Below are 15421 nucleotides of genomic sequence, written 5' to 3'. Positions count from 1 at the left end.
GAACTATTTATCTCTATTCATCAAAGTATCCTGAGAAAAATGTATCACGGTTTCCACAATAATATTAGGCACCACAACGGTTTTCATCATTGATAATAATAACAAATGTTTCTTGAGCAGCAAATCAGCATATTAGATCATAGAAGGATCATGTGACACTGAAGACTGGAGGAATGATGCTAGAAATCACAGGAATAAATTATATTTTAAAATGTATTTAACTGAAAACAGTTAATTTACAGTGGGCTCTACAAATATTGGCACTCATGGTAAATATCAGCAAAACTGACTGAAGATTCGTTTTTGAAATTTCATTAGTCTTTCATTCAAAATATTCACAAAAATCTAATAGTCTAATAATTTAAATTCTTATCATAAAACAAATACTTTTTTCCCGGTAAATATTGGCAGATCGTTCAGATTCAAAACAATCCCACAGGTTTTTATGGGGCTTGGATCAGGGGACTGCTATGTCCATGGCAAAAGCTTCATTCTGTGGTCAGTGAATTATTCTATTGTTTATTTTGAGATATGCTTCATTGTCATGCTGGAAGATCCAACCACGGACCAGTGTAAGTGACATGGTCAGTCAGGTGTTGATTTAATATCTGCTGGTACTTGATGTTTATGATACTGTGGAGTGTAACCTAAAAAGTTGTCCAGGGTCTTTGGAAGAAAAGTAGTAATGTCCCACAACATTAAAGATCCACCACCATATATCACAGTGGGTATACAGTACTTTTCTCCGTGGCTATGTGAACCCACCTCTGATGTTTTTCCAAAAAGCTTTATTTTGGTCTTATGTGACCATAAAACACAGTCCCACTAACGCCTGGCAGGTGCATGAACTGTAGGTGCACCAAAGGCTTTTTTTATTGCAGAGAGTTGTGGTTATATAGGTGAGGTCTGATCATATTTCTGGAGACTTTCTGACCCCAAGACCCAACTAGCATTTGCAATTCTCTAACTTTGATCCCTGCAGTTTGTTTGGTGACTCAATCCATCCTCCTCAGTGCCTGTGGGGCCAATAGACACACGTGCACTTCCAGGTAAATTGTTTCCAATTCTAGTTAATTTAAACGTCTTCATTATTGCTCAGAAGAACAATGAAACCATTATCTTAGCCATTTTAAGACCTTTTGTCAAACATCATGACTGTATTCTCAGGTCTTTCCCATAGTGACGGATGACTAGGAATTTGGCCTATGTGTCACTTAAAACAGGAAGTCGCGTCACTTTAGTGTCCTTGATCACTAAGGTGAACATAAAGACACATCATATGAATAATATACTTCAGTTGGAATTTGTAGGGATGCCAATCATTTTGGCACACATATTTTGAAGAAAAACATTTATTTAATATATTCCACATTTATATTTTGTTAATTCACTTAAATTAAAGGTTCAAATATTTTAAATGAAAGAGAAATATGAAAGTAAAATAATGCCAAATATTTTTTGAAACAAAAAAGCTTGTTGAATTGCACTACTTGAAAAAATATGCATTGCATTAACTATGCTTGCATTTTAATGAATGGTATTTTTAGGGCTTGCATTTTTATGGGCTGAAATTCAACATGGTTGTATATTTAAGATTTAAATTCAAGACATTTCACACATATTTTCATTATAAAAAATTCAATAATCCATATTAACCACTTCCAAAATATTCATTTGGTTTAAAAATACAACCTATAATATTCGACAGGAAATTTTCGGTCCATTTTATTTCGCTTTATAAATTCCCTTCCACAAATTCAGTGGTTCAAATTCGACCGAAAATTCAACATCCGAAGATGGAAGAGCAGTAGATTACTGAGCATAATCTCCATCTGCTGTTAGTCGACCTCACCAGCAGGTGGTGCAAGCGGCTGTTGACGAAGACCAGATCGACGTGTAGAGAGAGTCATTCATTCATTACATGGATTTACAGATATGGAGCAAGCGATACGTATTTGTGATGATTATCAGGGCCAGTATATATATGGAAAAGCTGATAAAGACACAAAAGCAGTGTTTACATTTAAGTCTTACTTTTGTACACGTAAGCAGCTTTCTCTACCGTGAACGAGATTATGTTATTCCCCGATGCTGACGTACAGATCAAACGTTACATCTGAGGTAGACATATATTTATCTCGGTTGTTTCATTTCCTTAACTTTATATCGCAGCGATGTGCTACATCACTGGGGGTTCCATCAATACGTCATGCTCCAGGACTACCCTACTGTCAGGACGCTTAACGCAGCATAATACAGTGATATAAAAGACCAAACTCGCACCTTATTGGGGATGTAGGCTATATAGGCTACAGGCAAGCAGGTGGACTCAGAATATGAACATAACGCACAAAGTTTCACCCTAAGATGAACACTTTACAGTTGGTTATATGACTGCAAGTCATTTTCTTCAAATCCTAGTGAAGTTAGAAAGGTGTATACACATGTCATTTGTAACTTTAGAGACGGTCCCTAAATGTGCAACTATCTATGTGCGGTAGAGAAAGCTGCTTACATGTACAAAAGTAAGACTTAAATGTAAACACTGCTTTTGTGTCTTTATCAGCTTTTCCATATATATATATACTGGCCCTGATAATCATCACAAATACGTATCGCTTGCTCCATATCTGTAAATCCATGTAATGAATGAATGACTCTCTCTACATCGATCTGGTCTTCGTCAACAGCCGCTTGAACCACCTGCTGGTGAGGTCGACTAACAGCAGATGGAGATTATGCTCGGTAATCTACTGCTCTTCCTGCAGTTCCCGGATGTGAACTGTTGAATTTTCTGTCGAATTTGAACCACTGAATTTGTGGAAGCGAATTTGTAAAGCTAAATAAAATGGACCGAAAATTGCCTGTCGAATATTATAGGTTGTATTTTTAAACCGAATGAATATTTTGGAAGTGAAATCTGAGAGGTGAATATGGATTATTTAATTTTTAATAATGAAAATATGTGTGAAATGTCTTGAATTGAAATATTCACATCTTAAATATACAACCATGTGGAATTTCAGCCCATAAAAATACAATTCATTAAAATGCAAGCATGGTTAATGCAATGCATATTTTTTTCAAGTAGTGCAATTCAACAAGCTTTTTTGTTTCAAAAATATTTGGCATTATTTTACTTCCATAGAGAAATGGCAATCAGTTTGCTCATATTTATCAGGGGTACCAATATCTGTGGAGTTCACTGTACATTGTAATATTTTATAATATCACTGTTTTACTGTATTTTTTATCAAATAAATGCAGCCGTGGTGAAAATAACACTTTTAAAACCATTTTTTTTTTAATCGTACCGACCCTAACCCTTTGAAGGTCTATTTTAATAACATGCACTGATGAATCATGCAAGAATTTGCATTTATGTGAACTGGTGTATTAAGAAAGGGACTTTAACACAGAGGAGGAATTTAAGATAAAAGTGCCTGGAGGACAAACAGTCTCTGCTCTGAGTGGGGTATCCGTCATACTGTGTCCTGCAAATTTTTTCAAAGTTAGCTTCTAAAATACCATTTCCTCCAACACCTCCAGGTGCCCCCGGAATGTCCTTTTAACCCTGGACCCCTTCAGGACCGCCAAATTTAATAAAGACTCCTTTAACTCTCTTAGAGCAGCATGGCAGTGTTGAATTGAATTAGCCCTTTATTTTTGCCCTTCAGCTGTGGTTACTGTGTAAATCACACTCACGGGCTCTAGCCACGGACTGTCACGGTAGATGTAATTTCCTGCATACGGCTTCTTATGTACTATTCACACTGTTCATTCCTCACAGCACCCATGCATACACACACAGCCGCAGTCTTACTCTCCAGCCTTTTCACCAGACTCTTGTTCGTGACGGCCACCTCTGGGCGGTGCTGCAGAGCCTCCAGAGGGACGAAGAGCACTGTGCTGCCTAGCTGTTTGAATCTGCTGTCTGTGGAGAAGAACAATAGTTGAACATCAGTAATCTGATCAATGAAAGTCGTCCATACTAGCAACACCACGTACAGTACAGCACAGCAAATCATCACATCCATCATGTCATTTCTCATTTCTTACTGCTGTAGACAGCAAAGCCGGCCCATATTACGCTGCTCTGCATGCTGCTGAAATGAATCAACACACAATAAAAGTTTACTGCTAAGCTTTTATGCCCGTGTGGCACGTGTTAGCGGCCACAAACAGTTTTTACAACTGCCGTTCGTTTTTTCTTTGTGGCTTTCTACGGTATCTGCTGCTCCTTCCATGTCGGACATCAAAACAGCGCTCGCCGCAACCACTTTAAACTGCAGATAACATGATAATAGAGGTCTGTCACATGAAATTGTGGGAAGAAGAAAAACTCTGATGGAGGGAGACAGAAGAAAGAGAGTGAGATACAAAAAGTGCAAAGCTTATTGAGAAATGAAAAGAATAAAAGGAACAAGGCCAGTGTGTACAAGTGCAAGACTAGCTGCTTCTTTCTGTGATGGCAGAAATGAGAAATAGAAATAAAGAGAGTGTAGGAACACAATGACAGCATTCGATTGGCCTTTACAGGGAGAACAAAGACAAGCAAACGGGATCCACCAGAGGGAAAATAATGAGACGTAAAAAAAAGCAGCAGCAAGTGAATGAGTCAGCTGGCTCAGAAGCGAGTGTGTGTGTGTGTATTTATGTGTCTAATCCTACAGAGTGTATGGCGTCCTTTTGTTAGTGTAGGAGTGGGTATACATTGTCTATATTTATTCAGTACAAATTTCAGCCCAAATTCTTCAGATTTGGTAAATGCATGAATGGAGGAATTGCCAAGGCTTTAGCTCACAGAGTAAGAATGAACCAAGCTTGTGCTGTTATTTTTGGAAAAAAGCATGGCTAACATCAATATACCCCTGGCTTTTACTCACTCCTTTCATTTTAAACCTGAAGCCTCTTTCAAATATACCACTTAACCAGCGGAATACATCACCGAAGAGCACTTTGTGACCTCACTGTTATTTGTTTCTTAATTAAAATGGATCCAAGGCAACTTTGCGGTATGACATTTGAATCATCTGTACATACTACATCTCCATTGACTTTGAAATGTATTTCTTGGCCTCAAGGCCTAACGCCTTGAATAAGATCTACTGAACGATGTGCTAAAAGAAGAGAACCAAAAGGCGAATTGTTAAAATTGCGAACATATTTCTGATTACCCGAGAGCACTGCGGCAGTGCCTTTCCCGTATAAGAAAAGCCTGTGATTGGTCGCTGTGTTATTTCTGTTTAGTCAGAGTCGTGCTGCTCTGGGTGATGTGGGTGTGCTGATTGGACTGATGAGCATAATAATTGAACCATCACGGTGCTCCACTGTGCCAGGTGATTACCTCTGAATGGCTGACGGTGGGGGGAGCTCAGTCATAGTGCAAAAAAACCCCACAAAAGCACTGATTCTGAATCAGCTATGCCTGTTAAGCGGACGGAGAGCAAATCAAAATACAAAATAGGAATCTGATCTCAGGTCAGTAGAGCTTAGGATCAACCTGATGTGAAAGAAAAATATATGAAGAAAGCCGACAGCTGCAATATGGATGAGAGGAAAGATCAATAACCCGTGATATGTAATGTGTGAATAGAAAATGTTAGTAAAAGAGGAGGCATGTATGAATATAACGAAGCACCCGGGACGCCCTCGAACAGGTTTTCAATGAAAAAAAGTTCTGTGCAAAATGTGTTTTTGAAAGAGTTTGAGATGTCCATTAAAGACTGTGTGTATTGCATGCAGCTCCTTACTGTACAGTACATACTCTAAAAAAGACATTTTTCGAAGTTGTAAACAGCACTTATTAGAGTATGTTTTATAAGAAAATGTGAATTTCCGTCATTCTACTTAAAAATGTCACATTTAATTCAATGTACCGTTTCTCTGATAAGCAATTTCTGAGAGGAATTTGTTTTAAAGTAAATCCTATAGCCATTTTTTCATTCAGTGTACAGCCTTGACACCCTTCATGGCCCCCTTTTCAAGTGTTATTTATGCATTTCAATAGAACAACTTCATGCTGTGCAAACTGTAAAGTGATGACAGATCACATGCAAGAAGTGTATACAGGATGTCACTGGTATGATGGCCCACACTAGATGGCGCTGTGACAATCTGTCATTACCTGTAAGTTTAGTAATGAACCGGTCCAATTCTAAGGAGTAGTTGTTCTTGGCGGTCTCTGGCCAGGCAGTCCTAAAGCTGACGTGAGAGGTGTGAATGCCATTCATCAGCCTGAGCGGACCCTCTATGACCCCTCCCCTCACAGAACCAAACTGCAACAAGCTCCTAAAACTCTCCTCTGTGATTATACTGTCCTCCTCCCGGATACAGATGGACATCTGCTCCACCGCCTGGAGGGAGTGAGAGAGAGAGAGAAAGAAAGAGAGAGTGGTGTAAGATGGATGAAAATGTTGGTAATTGATGTTGTTGAGTGCTAATGGATCACCAGAGGTCATCACACACTGTTAAACAATGAGATCTTTGGTATCCTGGCAAGTCACCAGATGCATTGGAAATGAACACGACGCATAAAGAACACATTTATTATGAAAGCTCTGCATGTTCCTTCATTAAATTGAAACTCAAAACATTATTATAAAAAACAAGCACGTTCAACCCCTGAATAATCTTCCGAGTCTTTATGAGATTCTGACACAAAAGGCTCTGATTGGGATGTTAAATGTCATTTCTCAAAATAGAGCTGCAGAATACCTGAGCTGGAATGGCGTAGTCCACGCGTAGGCCGGTGAAAGGGTCATGGTAGACGACGAGAAGCCTGATAGAAGTGTCTGAGATGAATTTATCCAAGGCTCGCTCACTTTCCTCTGTCCATGACTCCTTTGATATACCACTCAGTACCAAACGCCGCTTAAATGCTTCTCTCTGGAGGGAAAAAAATGATTAGCGAATATATTACAGTGAAATATTATTACAATCTAAAATAAATGTTTTCTGTATGTTTTAGAATGTATTCCTGTGACGCAAAGCTGTATTTTCAGCATCATAACTCTGAGCATCCAGTGTCACATGATCCTCAAGAAAGCATTCTAATTAGCTGATTTGGTGCCAAAGAAACATTTCTTCCTATTTTCAATTATCATCATTTTTTCAGGATTCTTTTTTTTTTTAAAAGGTCAAAAGAACAGCATTTATTTGAAATAGAAATCTTGGGGTAATGCGAGTTACATAATCAGATTATGTGTAAAGTAATGCCTTACTTTTGGATTTAAGACAAACTTGGATTTAAGACAAAATGAGTTACTTTTTCAAGTAAGTAGCGCAAGTTACTTTACTAAATGTGACGATGCATTTACTAATCTCAGATGAATAAAAACAGATTCAGTATTCCTTAAAATTAATACAAAACATGAAATGCAAACTCAGAATAATATTATGCAAACCTGCAGTAATTTAATATGTTAAATAATATACTTTATGTATTTAATCTCACTTTATTAAACACTGTCTTTGCTACTGACCTTCTTTAAAAAACAAACAAGCAGGCTCAGTAATGCAAAAGTAACGCAATACATTATTTTCCATAAAAAGTAACTAAGTAATGTAATACGCAATATTTTAACGCATTACTTTTAAAAGTAGCTTTCCCCAACACAGTTTGTAATATAAATTCGCAAAATATGAGATAAGAATATGATCTAATTTCACTTACACCACAGACTGGCCAAACTGGAAGAAACGTTACATGGCTTAACATTAAAGGTGTCATGAACTGGATTTTTACATTTTTTTATACTGTTGTCTGAGGTCAACTTATGACGTTCGTGTGGTTTTTACGTTCAAAAACATCATAATGAATAAGTTATAGGCTATTTTCTGCCTTGGTTTTGAGGCTCTCTGAAAAAAGCTCAGTTTTGATGGGCGTGCCGCACAGAAGACTTGGAAGTAAACGCCCACGGCTAGGATTGGATAAGATTTGCATATTTAATGAGCTTCAGCTCCCCTCAGTACATGAGGGGATTGTTTTGAAAGCGTGTGGGAAAACGCTCACAGGGCTCGAAAAATATCTTTATCAAACAAACACAATAATTCATCTCTCATCCACCTGCGATTGACTGGAATGTTATTTCTGTTTTTTTTTTGTTTTTTAGGAGTGCAAAACTTACAACATAGGGTGAACACAGAACACAACAACAAAACACAAAAACAACAATAAAACAGCAGTAATAATAACAGCAATGAAAAATAAGCAGAAATGACAGATAATAATAGTAATAGAGGAAGTATTTAAATAGTATTAGCATGTATAATAATAATGATAATAATATTTTGTGATGGCGGCAACTGTAATATCAGTAATAATAATAACAGTAATAATACAATAATGATACAAAAAATGGTGATAAGTTGTGTTGACGGAAATAGTAATATCAATAATAATAATAGATAACATTGATAATAATGATAATAACAACAGTAGTAGTACTCATACAAAAAAAAATAATATAGATATATATAATACATAATAAAAAAAGATAATGTGTTGACAGAAAAAAAGAAAATCAATAATAAGAACAACATTTATATCAATAATAATAGCAACAGTAATTAAAGCTGCGAGCAGCGATGACGGGCCCAAGCCGGTGGCACCGCCACGCCGGTGGCATCAGCTTAACTGTGCACGGCAGGCAATATGCATTTAAACAGGAGAATATTTTAGAATCGCTCGAATGTGCCAAATTTACCGCAGCAACTGGTGCCACTATCACCACAAGCCACACCCATGATGTAATTTAAATTTAGATTAATTTTAATATCATAGGATAAAATAGATAAAAGTTATATTTTCCTGCTCAAAATTTTGTAAGTCCAGAAGGCCAGTATTTAATTCAAGGTGTTTGTAGTTCTTTTTTACTTATTCACACTAAAGTAGGGATGAAACGGTATGGAAATTTAACATCACGATTATAGTGACCCAAATTATCACGGTTATCAATATTATCACGGTTTTGTTCAAACAAGATGAAAGTGTTCAAAAAGAACAGATGCACACACTTAAAACATTTCAACAAGTTTTATATTTGAAATTAAACAAACAACAAATAACTAAAGCAGCTCTAAGCACTTTTTTAAGCTAGATTCTGTGGAATTTCTTTACTTAATGGCCGTCGTCAATAGCAACGCATAACGCATAAATAATAATAATTTGTCGTAAATATAATCTCTAATATTATCTCTGTAAATATATTCTCAAGAAATATTCTCATCAGTGTTCAGCTATGATGCATTTAAATCTAGCATATTTTGTGTTAGAGCCCAAACAGTATCCTAGAGAAATAATGCATATCCATATTTCCATATGATTTGACAGTTTATTTTATTAAATATCAAAATGTGTGCATCATACCTGACACCTAGATGATCACTTTACAGTCAGTTTTATGACTGTCATTCTCTTTAAATGCTAGTGAAGTTTGGTAACGTTATACACGTTTCAATGTTGTATGTAACTTTGCAGACGGTCCCTAACTTCGCCAGCGTTATGCCAGTCATATCAGATGCGCTGTGGTTCTGCTGTGTTTTTTTAAACCATTTTACCTAAATCACCAAAATAATAAATGTTATATTTACCCATGGCCTTCCCTGTTATACAGAAATGTAATAGTTATCAAACCTTCCTTAACTGCATAAATAATAAATGAAATATAGATGAATCATCATTAAAGCTACAATTTTCTCTGTTGCCGTTGTTCTTTGATGAACATTAATGACAGGCATCATCAGTGCTCCTGTCACTTTAAGAACAACCGCGGATCTCACGCGCGGTCCCGCGCATCTCATTTCCTCACAACTCTTTAAGTTCATTTAAGACGTTATTTAACTAATTTAAGACTCGAATATGAGAATACTCACAATCCTCTGTGTTATGGTTTGTTCAAGAGCAAAAGAGAACTCGATGTGAGCAGGAAACTGACGCGAGTCTATCTATGCGTCGAGTGTGTGTGTGTGTGTGTGTGTGTGTCAGTGTCCCTTGATTAGCTGACATGAGACGCATCCACACAGATAGGACACTGACACACACACACACACACACACACACACACACACACACACACACACACACACACACACACAGCATACCGCAGCATAGCCATACAGTTTAAGTTCACCCACACTTTATATTAATAAAAAGGTTTACAGTGCAAATACTGTTGTTGCATATACTGTGCATAAAATTTGAAAACATTTGCAAAAAACACCACTGTATCATTAATTTTTTTTTTAAACCTTTAAGTAACCATTTTTTAAACATCTATAAACATTACTTTTACATAGATAGACGGACCAGATATTCCTAACACTTTGGGAATACTTAAGGGTTACTAGTTGTTTTGTAAACTGTCTATAAACATTATCTGGATGGTTATTATAAAGTTGCAACCGATGACTATAATACCTTGTTAAATAGTTAATAAACAGTACCAGTAAAACGTGGGCAGTACCAGTAAAACATGTAAACAGTACCAGTCAAACATGTGGGTTGTCCTGATACTGTACTTCAAAATGTAATAGTGTAAAAATTGCCACAGAATAAAGTAATTGTTCAAGATCTATTGGTAACTCATAAAAATAATGTCATATTTGCATAAACTGTCACTACCGTATATATCCCGACACTAGCACGTTAAGATAAGCTATGAAAAAAATCATGTTCCTCTGCCTCTTTCTGGTTAAATAATGTTTATAATAATTGTTAATATAGCAAGCTATATTAACTATTCCAGGTTATTTATGCATAGCATAAATAATAGTTAGTAGAGCATGCTATGCCACTTTCATCAAAACCTATTACAAAGCTATAGCAATCTCATGTCATTCCGTCTGTTCGAAAAAAAAGTTGCACTAACTGTTCGTTACAAGCAGCATTTGCCGTCAGGCAGGTAACGATAGCTAACATAAACATATTTTTGCTAGCCTACCTGCTGCAAACTTACACTTTTTTTGTACAAGACAAGTAGAGCTATTTTATCCAGTGTAATTTATCACATACCACTATCTTGTTTTTTCTTATCCTCCTCTTCCTTTCTGTTTTTTCTTTTCTGGCTTCCTGAAGCATAAAATTCCGCTTAAAATCCGAAGATTTTGTATTTTGCCGCAGCAGAGATCGCGTGGTTGGCTGGCTGCTGTCAGCGACTTCTGAGAGGGGCCCCTTAAGGGGGATCCCGATAACAGTGTCATTGCACTTTACTGCATTGACTATCAATGGGGCGCTCACACAGTTTGTCGTTTCATTTTATTCTTAACCTGTCGCTGTCTTGGGGCCCCAGGCCAGCTCGGGGCCCCAAGCAATTGCTTGGTTTGCCTGCCTTGTCGCGACGGGCCTGCACACACACACACACACACACACACACACACACACACACACACACACACACACACACACACACACACACACACACACACACACACACACACACACACACACACACACACACACACACAGAAAGAGAGTTTAAAAAATAACACAACACTGCCACCCTTTAGTGAGGGGAGGGCAGACAGAGAATAAATATTCAGAAGAAATATATTAAATAAAATAAATATATTGATCTGAAAAATAGTATGACACACACACACACACACACACACACACACACACACACACACACACACACACACACACACACACACACACACACACACACACACAGAAAGAGAGTTTAAAAAATAACACAACACTGCCACCCTTTAGTGAGGGGAGGGCAGACAGAGAATAAATATTCAGAAGAAATATATTAAATAAAATAAATATATTGATCTGAAAAATAGTATGATTATTTTAAAGCTATTTGGTTACATTTTAATAAAACATTGTTTTAGTATGTTTTTAAACACACACACATACACGTTGTAATACCAGTGTAATACCCATGTCATTATACAAATTTGTGTCCTCATAAATCACATAAACGAGAGAGAGAAACAAGTTTTTTTTTTATCCTGCTTCAAAACTAATACAATGCTGCCATCTTGTGTTCATTGAGGGGAGAGCAGCACAGACAGATACAGAATTGATTATTTAAAAAAATATTTAAAATAAATATATATATTCATCTGAAAAATAGTATAGTCATTTTAAATTAATCTAAGTTCAATTACCAAACATACAATCTTAATTTAATTTAAATCAAAATATTATTTTACAAGATATGAGACAATTTCTGTTCCCCTTTTTTTGTCCTTATTTAATCCCTCGCCATGGCAACACCGTTTGAGATATCCAATATTCGTTCGCATTTTAGCATCTTCCGTATCTTTGTTTCATGTTGACCGAGTTTGGTGGAGATTGAATAAATCGCCTACGAGGAGAACGTAAAAACTCAGACCCTGAATTACATAAATATTCACCTTAAAACCAAAATATCTGACTTCCTGTTGGTCGGAGCTAATGACTGTAAATTAGAAAGTTGTCCGGCTCGAAGAGAACAATATATGTACCGAGTTTGGTGACTGAAGATAAAACTAACCCCCCCACTTTTGTCAAAAGGTGGCGCTAGAGAGGCCCTCATCCCCGCCCATTTCTGATGCTTTGCCAATGTGTACTGACTGACATCTCTGATGTGTGTGTTGAGTTTCAAGCAGTTTCAAGCAATTTCAAGCATGCTAAGAGCCTCAAAACAGCCAAAAGATTATTAAACTTTGACACGTTGCCATGGCAACAGTATTTGAAATTTCAGGAATCCATTTCATACGTCTCTATCTGTCATGTTTTCACATTATACTGATGAAGTTTGAAGTAAATGGGGTGAAAATAAGATGGTGATTCAAAGCATTTTTGAAAGTGACACACTTCCTGCTGCCAGTTGGTGGCGCTATAACTTTGACTCACAAAAGTCATATCCATGTGATCGGCCTCTTACAACGAACACACAGCTGAAGTTTCATCCAAATCAGTCAATGTTTGCTGACGTTATAACACACTTCCTGTTTCCCTTTTCTCGCCATAAATTCGTTGCTTCGCCACGGCCAAACCATTTGAGATATCAAAAATCCGCTCGCAATTTAGCATCCTGGATATGTTCACTTCATGCTGACCGAGTTTGGCAATGATCGAAACAATGGCCTCGGAGGAGTATATTAAATTCCAGAGCATGGGTTTTCCGAACAACCCATAATAGCTCACTTCCTGTTGGGCTGACGCATAACTATGAGCACGAAAGTTGTTTGGCCCGATGAGGTCTATATGTGTACCGAGTTTCATACATGTACGTGCAAGTGTGTTTGATACATGGACCAAGTTTCTAAGTGTGTTCTAGGGGGCGCTGTCGAGTCCCCCTGCCACGCCCGGGTACCAGCTTCAGCCCGGCTCTGATGGCCGCGCATTCCGACGCCTGTGCGAAGTTTCAAGAGTTTTCGAGCATGTTAAGTGCCCCAAAAGTACCCGAGAAGTCGAAAAAAAAAAAAAAAAAAAAAAAAAAAAAAAAAACAAAGAATAATCTGAGGAAGAACAATAGGGCTCTGCGCCCTTTCAGGGCTTGGGCCCTAATAATAGTAATACTAAATAGGGTGATGATAATATTTTGTATTGACAGTACAGTTGCAATACTAATATCAATAATAATATTATAGCAATAATAATAACAATAGTAATAAAAACAATAGCAATGCTAAAGATGGCGATGATAACATTTTGGAATTTTTTTTCTGTATTACTCGTTATTTCTGTCGGCCCTATCATCAGTGAATATAACCGTGAACCGTACACACACACACACACACAAACACGTGCGCAAAAAAGGAATGTTATAGCCCGTCTGAAAAACACATAGCCCCGGGACTTTGGGCTTTGCGAGCTGGCGTTACATGTCCGAGTCTGATCACGAATGAACCAATAACACCTTATCCAGCCTGTGACCGCGTGCTAAGGTATGTAATCAATAGATATCAAACAATCTGTAACAGTGCAATACTAACACATATAAAAAACATCACTCACATAAGTGTGTTGCACCCTTACTGTCAGATCCAATATAGAAGGCACAGCATTGTGTTTTAATCTCAACATGTCTGCAAACCCAGTCTCGACCTCTATCTTGTTTACAATCGATTACACGGTGAAATGAAGCGAACAAACGCGCAATGTCTTACGCACGTGAGCTGGAACCGGCATGGTTTAGCTCCATGAATCGGTGGGCAGGCTTGAGGCGGTGCTTCTGCATCCTATTACGTCAGTGGCCGACATATTCTGAGATCTCTTGTTTTCTGGGCCTGTTGTCTATAAAAGCCGGACGTTTTCAGCTCTGAAACTTACAGGATATTCTTATATCACAATGAACTTTTATATACCAAAGGCTCAAAGCAAAGTTGATTTCTCAATTCATCACCCCTTTAAATGATATGGTGTGAGAGTATTTTGCATGTCAAACTGTATGAAAAACTCCTATCATTCTCTCAGAAGTTGCACGACGCAACACACTAACAATTAGGCGTATCTCTATGCTAATAGCATCACATAACTACCATAAACATATTGATATTTGTCTAAAGGGCTTATGCCAGTGAATGTGCATTACTATAACAAATGTCATTACAACCAGCACACCAGCTGCTTTTTCTACAGGGTCTCCCAGCAGGGGTGGACACACTCAGCCACTGCATGTAAATGCCATTGCCTTTTTCCAGCCAGAGGGCTGTAATTAATTCTATTAACCTCATTGATGAAAGGACAGAGATGCTGTAAGTTCGCTAGCTGGCTCTGCCCACTCGCCCCTCACTTTCTCAGTCATCTCTTCCTCCCATGCTATTTGCATCAGCCATCATTTGTGACCAGGGGTTATCTATCTCGTTTAAGCCAAAGACCTCGTCATGCGTATGCATGAGCCTGTAACGGAAATTACAGTTCAACAATATGCTTCTCTTCTTCCTCTATTTTGAAGACCATTGGGTTTAATATAACCATGTTTCTCGCATTAGCTTGCTGCCATCCTCCGGATTTGTGTGATCGATGATGAGGTCTACTACGTGAACGCGGCCCAAACAAGACCTTTAAGCCCACGGAGTATGTGGAGAGCGGATGAAATATTCACTCACATCATTAGAAGAGCTCAATAACGGCGATATGAAAGCACTGATTAGTAAACCAGGACCGCAGGCGCGAGATTCAAGCGAGGGAAAAATTATAAATTGCAGATTATAATCAGATAAGAATCCCAATCATTGTGAGGTGATTTATCAGTGTCTGTGCCTAAAGGCTTGTAATTTAGCATGTATGAGTGAATTACCAGCCGTTCCGTGTAGGGATCTACTTCTTCTGCTGAAACATCCTCCTCTGAGACAGGCTTTTCTTTCTCAACTGGAAAAGAAAAACCTGTACACAAACACATCATGCGAAAAATAATTCAAACAACTGTCTCATTTCAGATTAGAAAGCATTTTGAACCACAGTTCAGGTCTAGAT

At 37.7% G+C, this 15421-nt stretch overlaps 1 protein-coding gene across 1 annotated transcript in view; it reads right to left on the bottom strand.

Moving 5' to 3' along the window:
- dnah2 (dynein, axonemal, heavy chain 2) overlaps nucleotides 1-6356 on the bottom strand; it is a 198846-nt gene extending 192490 nt beyond the window's left edge. Inside the window, exons 1-2 of the mRNA XM_079809147.1 lie at nucleotides 6128-6356; nucleotides 3824-3934 (exon numbers count right to left, since the gene is read on the bottom strand). Coding sequence (XP_079665273.1) covers nucleotides 3824-3934; nucleotides 6128-6344 — 328 coding nt within the window. The 5' untranslated portion in view covers nucleotides 6345-6356. The remainder of the gene's footprint in view (nucleotides 1-3823; nucleotides 3935-6127) is intronic.
- Between the last annotated feature and the right edge of the window lie 9065 nt (nucleotides 6357-15421).

Source organism: Gobio gobio (assembly GCF_949357685.1).
Source record: "Gobio gobio genome assembly, chromosome: 2".
Lineage (NCBI taxonomy): Eukaryota > Metazoa > Chordata > Actinopteri > Cypriniformes > Gobionidae > Gobio > Gobio gobio.
Note: the sequence above shows the minus strand (reverse complement) of the source record. Positions and strands in the feature narration are given on the sequence as shown.